The sequence below is a fragment of the Medicago truncatula genome, chromosome 5 (assembly GCF_003473485.1).
Source record: "Medicago truncatula cultivar Jemalong A17 chromosome 5, MtrunA17r5.0-ANR, whole genome shotgun sequence".
Taxonomy (NCBI): Eukaryota; Viridiplantae; Streptophyta; class Magnoliopsida; order Fabales; family Fabaceae; genus Medicago; species Medicago truncatula.
In genome coordinates, this window is record NC_053046.1 from 11,287,651 (window position 1) to 11,295,966 (window position 8,316).

The 8,316-nt window shown below is 32.3% G+C and overlaps 1 protein-coding gene across 1 annotated transcript; it reads left to right on the forward strand.

Annotated features, from left to right (window-relative positions):
• The first annotated feature begins 1,092 nt into the window (after positions 1 to 1,092).
• LOC11416940 (MOB kinase activator-like 1A) lies at positions 1,093 to 6,878 on the forward strand. The gene is made up of 7 exons (XM_003612585.4): positions 1,093 to 1,248; positions 3,532 to 3,580; positions 4,671 to 4,779; positions 4,935 to 5,028; positions 5,980 to 6,113; positions 6,204 to 6,367; positions 6,469 to 6,878. Exons 1-7 carry the CDS (start codon positions 1,226 to 1,228, stop codon positions 6,535 to 6,537), a joined length of 642 nt encoding a protein of 213 aa, XP_003612633.1. The 5' UTR covers positions 1,093 to 1,225; the 3' UTR covers positions 6,538 to 6,878.
• The last annotated feature ends 1,438 nt before the right edge of the window (positions 6,879 to 8,316 follow it).

Here is an 8,316-nt window from a genome sequence, read left to right on the forward strand (position 1 = left end):
TTGGACTCTATGGAAGAATCGTAACTCCATACTTTGGGAGAATGTCGATCAGCCACCGTCTTTCATGGTCAAACACGCACTAGATTCACTCAATGAATGACAGTTTATGCAGAGGGCTGGGAAACTCGATCAACCACCACAAACAACATATTCATGGACAAAGCCTCCATCTGCAACTCTAAAGTGCAATGTTGATTGTGCCCTCTTTCATAATAGTTCCATTACAGGTTATGGCATATGTTTTCGAGATTTTGTTGGATAACTTGTTTCAGGTTTGTCGAATTTCGAACTTGTTTCTTTGCCACCTGCTGAAGCTGAAGCTCTAGGACTATTAGAGGCCATAAAATTTGCTATTGAAAGAGACATGAATTCAGTTATCTTTGAGTCTGATAGTAAAATTGTTATAGATGTTGTTAATTCTGAACTAATTCAGAATGAATTAGGAGACATTATTAATAGATGTAAGGATCTATTGGCATCTCGCAATAGCTATGTTGTGAGACATGTCAGAAGACAAAGCAAGCTAATAAGGTTGCTCATACTATCGCTAGAGTTGCCTTATCCTACCCTATTTTAGATTAATTTGAAATTTTTATTTTAGTTAAAAGGTATATTAGTCATTCTGGAATGTAACTTGTGTTTTTTGGGGTGTGAGAGTATCTGTCTTTTTCTTATCTCATTCCTGATAGTATCTGATAAAAATATTTTTTTCAAGAATTGTCCCTATTTAATAATAATACATTTTTATATGAAATATTTTCAATGATGTACCAGATTATTTGTACTCCTTATTATTGAATGAAATTGCTTAATTTTGCCTTTACTAAAAAAAAAATTAATATTGCATGCAGTCGAAACTACATGCAGCCCTCTAATGAGAGCGGATCTAATCGTCCGACTAAGATCAAACGGTCTAAATTTTAGACAAAAGTTAATGTCTTTTTCCTTACTTTTATAATTTCATTTTCAATTATAAAAAATATATTAATGAATTATATGCATACATCATGCAAATGTCATCTTATAAGGGATATAGTCGCAATTAAAAATTGTTCAAAGGGTAGTAACGTAAATTAATAAATAACGAGATTCGAAACTGGAAAGTGAAGAAGAAGAAACAAATAAACAAAGAAGAAGGAAGGAAGGAAGAAAGAAAGCGCTTCGACTCAAACGCGCTTTTTCTCTCTCTTCTTCTTCTCCTCTCTCTCTCTCTCTAACCCAAGCTATGAGCCTCTTCGGTATTGGCAGGTTAGTACCAATCAAAAGCTTCAATTTTTACTTTCATTTTTCAATTTTCAACTTCTTACCCTTCAATTTAAGATTCTTATTCTTATTCAGTTATTCATACTTATTCTATGATCTGATCATCAATCTGTTCTAGTTTTCAAAAATTAATTAAAACTTTTTTGAATTCTGATTGTATTGGACTACTGTGTATTCAATTTGACAAAAGTCAAATTTGCATGAATAATTTAATTTTTCTTCATATTTAATAGTTAATTGTTTAGTTCATAGTGTTGTTATGCTTTGATTGATCCATTCTTAAATTTGTTTAGTGTGTGAAATTGGGTTGATTTGAATTGGAGTGAATATTGTTACTTTGCATACATGTTTGGAAAAAAAAAAATTGGATTTTTTTTGCATAGAAATAGGCTATTAGTATGATCAAGTATCAATCAAGTGGATTTGGCTGCTTTAAAGTGATAAAATCAAGAGTTGTTATTGTAACCATCTATATGATTTGTTATGCATGTGTATATAAACAAATCAATCGTTGATTTGTTTATCTGCGATTGACATTACTCACTTCACTCTAAGTGAATTGCTCACTTTCAAGTTTATAGTGTTGATGAGTTTTCTAAGAAACTGTCTCATGAGTGATGCATGGAAGACTTGTGATCAAGAGAATTATTCTTAAGATTGTGTTTTTAGTTATTGCATTGTGAAAGTTTGACACTTTGTGTCTGTTTGTTAGACGATTTCAAACGGTTATGAAAAAGATATCGTAGCTAAATGTAGATTTCTGTTTTTCACTTTACGTGTAGTGCACGCTTTCGTTGATTAATTAATTGTTTTGTTTCTTGTGTAGTTTATTTTGTCGCATCTCCAATTTTAGTGGTTTAAATTAAGATTAAATTTATAGATTACATGTTCAATTGTTAAAAAATCTAATATTGGATAGTAATAGGCGCCACTGATGCATCAGCAGTGAACATTCTTTCTAATTATTATTGAAGTTTTGGGAAGAAAAAGTACAAGTTTTTTGGAAGAGCCTTGTTTGTCTAGTTTAAATTTTTCACTGTCCTGCTGATCCTGATATCCAATTAACCTATACGAGGAGTGCTACACCGCTCTCTTTCCAACACTCTCTTATTGAGTGAACTCATTGTGGGGCTCACACTTTGGAAAGGGGTCCTACATAAAGTGGCGAGACCCACATGGATTTCACCTAATGAGAGAGTGATGGAAAGAGGGTGTTCTTAGCATTTCTCGATCTATAATACATTCAACCAAATGGGTATGGGTTATATTTTGATTCCCTTCTCTGTGTTTCTTTGTCCCTAACCCCCTGTGGATGCAATAAATTTGTGATTTGCATAATTAATCAATTATTCAATGAATTTTCTGAAATATTGTTTCTCCTTTCAATGGCTCTTTTTGACTGACCGATGGGAACAAATTTCCTATGTGAGATGAATTTTGCACCTATTCTCATAATTATTGTGAAACAGATTTAAATGCTGAAGTTGTAAATATCAATTGATCACAATGTTGTTAAATAGCGGCGCTACTGCGCTGTTGCATAGCGGAATTTGAATGTATTGATATTGTTCTGCGATACTTTATTTAGTACAAAATATTATAGTGTCTCCATAGCGCTGTTTTCATAGTGGAATTTGAGCATACAGCTATTTTCCACTATCCGCAACTGACATCACTGAATGGCGGCTATAGCAGTGCTATAGTGTAGCGGAATATGAACAAATCGCTATTGTTATACGATATGCTATTTAGTACAAAATGTTGTCAAATAGCGGCGCTATCACACAATTGTGTAGCGGTATTTGATCAAACCACTATCTTCCGTGATCACAATCGATAACACTGATAGAGCTCCTAGTCATTTCGTCTGATTGGTAGTCCATGCTTCTTCTATAGCATTTCAAATCCATCTAGACATTTTTATACTGGACAATGTCCTTTCCTTGCCTTCTTTATGGATGTCCAGTCGTGGTGACAGGGATTGTTGTGATCACCACTACCATATGCTCTTCACTTTTTATTAAAACATTTGATGCTTATCTAGGTAACTAATTCCACTTTCATGCATTTATTTATATAATTTGAATGTTGTATCAGCAGTAGAGAATAATCAGTATTGGTAATTTGGTATAAGTGAAACTTTGCATGATACTGGTACTTTTGTCACAGTGCAAAAGAATATGTTGAATATTTTTATTGATTCAGTTTATATTGATTATCTTCCACCCTACTTTTGTTTTTCGACCTGACAAAGATATTCTGCAACAGAAACCAGAGAACATTCCGCCCCAAAAAAAGCACTCCTTCTGGAAGCAAGGTTGGTGCCCTTTATTTCTAAGGGATATTTTGGCTTTAGATATTCGATTTAATATAATTTATTTGCTTTAATTTTTAGTATTTTAAGATTTTTCTTCATTTAGAGTGACGACCTTGACTTGAAAAGCAAGACCGGTATTTTTTTTGAAGAAGAAGAAGCTAAAAGCAAGACCGGTATTAATGGGGAGGAGGAATGTGGAGAAGAAATTCAATGCGTTCAACTAATGGTCCAAGTGTCTTGCCTTAAATACGGTTTTCAAAAGGCATTCTACTGTGACCAAAATAAATAAATGAAACAAAAAAATAAGTAAAAAATTTCTCTAAGCATTAAAGTACTTTTTTTCTCTTTAAAGTATTTACAAGCTGGAGGAAAGTTTCTGTAATAAAACATGCTTTATTGATCTTAAAAATACAATATAAAAGACTCAATAGAGGCTACTTTGAGTCACTGAAGGTGCCCGCAAATGGAGACGCTAATGATAGAATATGTATGTATTTTTCAAAGCAAAATTTCATCAACTGTGTTGTTAATTTGAAAATGTGCAGTTATAGTTTAAATATTATTTATGATGTACAGATACTCCAAAGTAGATTCCATATCTCTATTGGATATGCGATTACAGCATCAGCTGTCAAATTTTTGGTAGAAATTCAAAATGTTTGAATATGGCCAGCTGGCTTTTTTTTTCTTCCTATTTTTTTTCTATTAATAAATTTCGATCTTCAGATGAGGGATGGTGGGGCATGGTGAGGGTGATTTCATGCGAGGAGTGTGGTTGTAACTTGGAGGAGAAGGAGATTCTACAGTGCAAGAGTATATGAGTGGGGAGGGGCAGATTAATGACAAAATTTTGTAAACATTGAATAGTGACCTTAGCAACAATTATGAGTTACACAGCATATTTTTCACATATATAAATATAATTTAGGTTTTTTACTTAATATCATGCAAAAGCCATATCCTTAATTTTTAGAAAATTGCTGTACTGACGAATTGTATTGTATGGTTCCAACTTTCAGAGAACAAGATTATCAAGTTCTCTTTACTGCAGTTTTAGTTTTAATTTTCTGCTGTTATATTTTAATTGCAGGGAGCTCAGCTCAGAAAACACATTGATGCGACATTAGGGAGTGGAAATCTGAGGGAAGCTGTAAAGCTACCTCCCGGGGAGGATTTGAATGAGTGGCTAGCTGTCAACAGTAAATATCAATCTCTCTCTGATGCACTGTGAAGAGCAGTGTATACTGTTGTTGATGTTTTCTTTTGCTTTTCATTCTATAGTTTCACCAATTATATATTCATACAATTCTTAAATAGACTAATCTGACTTGTTTTTTTCCTGCCCACATTTCAGCTGTTGATTTTTTCAACCAGGTGAATCTGCTCTATGGCACCCTCACAGAGTTCTGTACTCCCGAGAATTGTCGCACAATGTCTGCAGGACCCAAGTATGCATAGTTAACTGATTGCTTCTGTTATTTGCCTTAAATTTCTTAAATGTTGTCAGATGATATGCTATCAAATATCAATTATCTTAGCTGTTGAATAGAAAATTAATTAGATTGGATTGTGTATTAATATCTTGCAGTAACAAACAAATGATCATAAAAATAAGTGTAATACGGTGGATTGTTTGGTTAAAGCTTTTAGATCACTTTGCCATAAATTGTTGGCTCCTTGTATCTAGTCATAGAAGAAGATTTTTGGTTTCTGATTATTGCTGCTTTTCGTAATTTGTTTATAACTTGGCACCTAGATCAATTAAAGTTATCAACATTCAATCCTATCTTGATTATCTGTCACATTTTTTGGTTTGTACCTGTTTTAATTTAATGCCCTGTGTATTAATTAACACTATTTTTCGTGAAGGAAAAAAACTCATTTTGCTTAGAGATTTTGAAGTTACCATTTTTCGATAATGGAGTGCTCATTCTTTTGTTTTGTTTTGTGTTTCTCCAAAATCATTGTAGTTTTAAATTTCATGCCAGTTGTCCAGTTTCTAGAATCTAGACAGTATTTAGGAGTGTTTATTATTTGGTAATAAGTGTGTTTATCGACTTAGAAGCGGCCTTTCAGAAAGTATTTCAAATTACTCCATTTCCAAAAAAAATTCCTTATAAAGAACAGCATTCCTTTAATGCCGATGATAATGATATTTCCAGTCACTGATTCATTCTAAATTCATCTGTATTCTGTTCTAAATTTTTACGGACTTGGCTCCTTTAAAGAAGGGATGCATTTTGAGGATGAAGTGAGTTACTGTTGATATTGTGATAAGCTATGAAGTTGTTAAAATCTCACCCACTGATTTTTAAATAAACAGTTATAATTTCGCATTACTGAATCCTATCTGTATAGATTTGTAGTTCTTATCTTGTCTATTACATGAAAAACTCTAGGTATGAGTATAGATGGGCAGATGGTGTGCAAATTAAAAAACCTATTGAGGTTTCTGCTCCAAAATATGTAGAGTATCTTATGGACTGGATTGAATCGCAGCTTGATGATGAATCCATATTCCCTCAGAAGCTTGGTAAATACTTCACATTTGCTTAAAGATAATTGGACTCTCTCATCATGATCATCATTTCATTCTTGTTGTATGTCCTATGGAATCATGCAGGCTCTCCATTTCCTACCAACTTTAAGGATGTTGTGAAGACAATATTTAAGCGGCTGTTCCGTGTATATGCTCATATATATCATTCTCACTTTCAGAAAATTGTGAGCCTCAAAGAAGAGGCCCATCTGAACACATGCTTCAAACATTTTATACTCTTCACTTGTGTAAGTCTTGCATTCTTTATTATGATTTATTTACTCTAGCATAAAAATTACACCGTCGGCATAAAAATTAATCTAAAAAACTATTGTTATTATTTTTGTAGGAGTTTGGGCTGATTGACAAAAAGGAACTGGCTCCACTTCAAGAGCTTATAGAAACCATAATATATTAAATGTTGAATTGGGACCAGGCTTACTGTGAATTGTGAAATATCTTTATCCTAGGAAACATAACTAATGTTTTGCTCTAAAATCAGAGACTGCTTTTTAATATCTGATTTTAGTAATTTATATCTGTTGTGTTGAATAGTTTGGGAACAGGGTCTAAGGTACCCTTCATCACAGAAAGCTCGCATAAAGTCTCAAATACATGCAATGGGGTACCATAGATCCCAATGTTTTACTTTAATTTAATGTATTGGCTCGTTGTTTGCCAACTGAAAACCATACTTCATGTTTGATGTTTTAGTATGAATTTGGAAGGCTGTTTTTGGAATATTTTCATTGCCAATAATAAAGTGATAATCTTATAGATTTATATAGTTGCTAAGAACATTTTTAATTGGTTAAAGTTAGGGATGGCATAACAGGGTTGGCCTGACTGATCAACTCATTTAACCTGTTATTTTTGGCAAGAGCGAGTTGAAGTTTTGAACTCGCCAACACTAGTTGGCCTGCCCCGGTCGGGACATTGTTTAAAAAGCCATTTTTCTTATTTATTTACTCCTTCCGTCCTAAATTATAAGCAAAAAAAAAAAATCACACTTATTAAGTAAACTAACACATGAGAATTTGGAGTATAATTTTTTGTGTTTTCTTTGAAAAAAGTTTTATAGGAAGATGTAAAAACAATTTTCATTGGCTATTGGTTATGGAAAAAATGAAAGAAAGAGAAAATTGAATGTAATTTGCATTTAATTTTATGAGAATAAACAAAAAAAATCTTGGAAAAGATAAAAGTTTGTCTTTTTTACTTATATTTTGGGACAAAGAAAATGTGTTTTTTTTGCTTATATTATGGGACGGAGGGAGTATTTATTTTTAATAACTTACTTGGCACTTTATGGCCCAAAAAAGCATGTTCTTTTAAAATCTTCATTGAATAAGTTTACATCATTTTGTGGACAAATAAATTACACTTATTTTATCCATTGGTTCCCTAAATAATTTTAAGTTTTCATTTTAGTCCCACAATTAATAAAACATATACCCCTCGGTCACTAATATAAGCAAAAATTCACTTTTTAGATACATTCAATTAATGATGTATGTGGTCTTTATTATATGTCACATACATCATTAATTGAATGTATCTACAAAATGAATTTTTGCTTATATTAGTGACCGGAAGATGTACCTTTTGGTCCTTAGATTTTCCTCCGTTTGCCATAGTTAACTTCAACCCCAAATCATGCTATGGTGGACCAACCTTAAGAGTGGTCCACCATAGATCCTATTAATTATTATAATTTAAACCATTTGATCTTTTTTTTAAAAAAAAAAAAAAAGAATGATTGGATTAGACAGGTCTATTTTATCTTACTACATACCACCAACACCTAATTTTTTTCCTTTTCTTCATCTTCTATATTTTCATCTTCATCAATCATATTTATACATTCATACAAATAAACAAACCCAGAAAAAATTCAACTTCTTCGTCATCTTCACCAATATCAATTAAAAAATTCCAGAAAAATCATGCTTATAAAAAATCCAATAATGTGTGATCTATCATGAAAACAAAATATACTCAGGATAGACCAATCATGCTTCGAAAATACAAAAGTCCCAACCTTGCAAATCAAAATCCTAACCGTAGAAACTCATCGCTTGAAAGACAACAACCATTTTCCAATATTCAAGGAAAAGCTCAAAAGTAAAACCAAACCAAATTCAAGTTATGCTTTTTTTGTTCTTCTCTTGCAGTACGCCAATTACATGACACAATT

Coding starts and splice junctions, on each gene's coding strand:
- LOC11416940 (XM_003612585.4), top strand. CDS start 1,226: ATGAGCCTCTTCGGTATTGGCAG. Junction 1,249..3,531: donor AGCCTCTTCGGTATTGGCAG/GTTAGTACCAAT, acceptor ATTCTGCAACAG/AAACCAGAGAACATTCCGCC. Junction 5,029..5,979: donor ACAATGTCTGCAGGACCCAA/GTATGCATAGTT, acceptor GAAAAACTCTAG/GTATGAGTATAGATGGGCAG.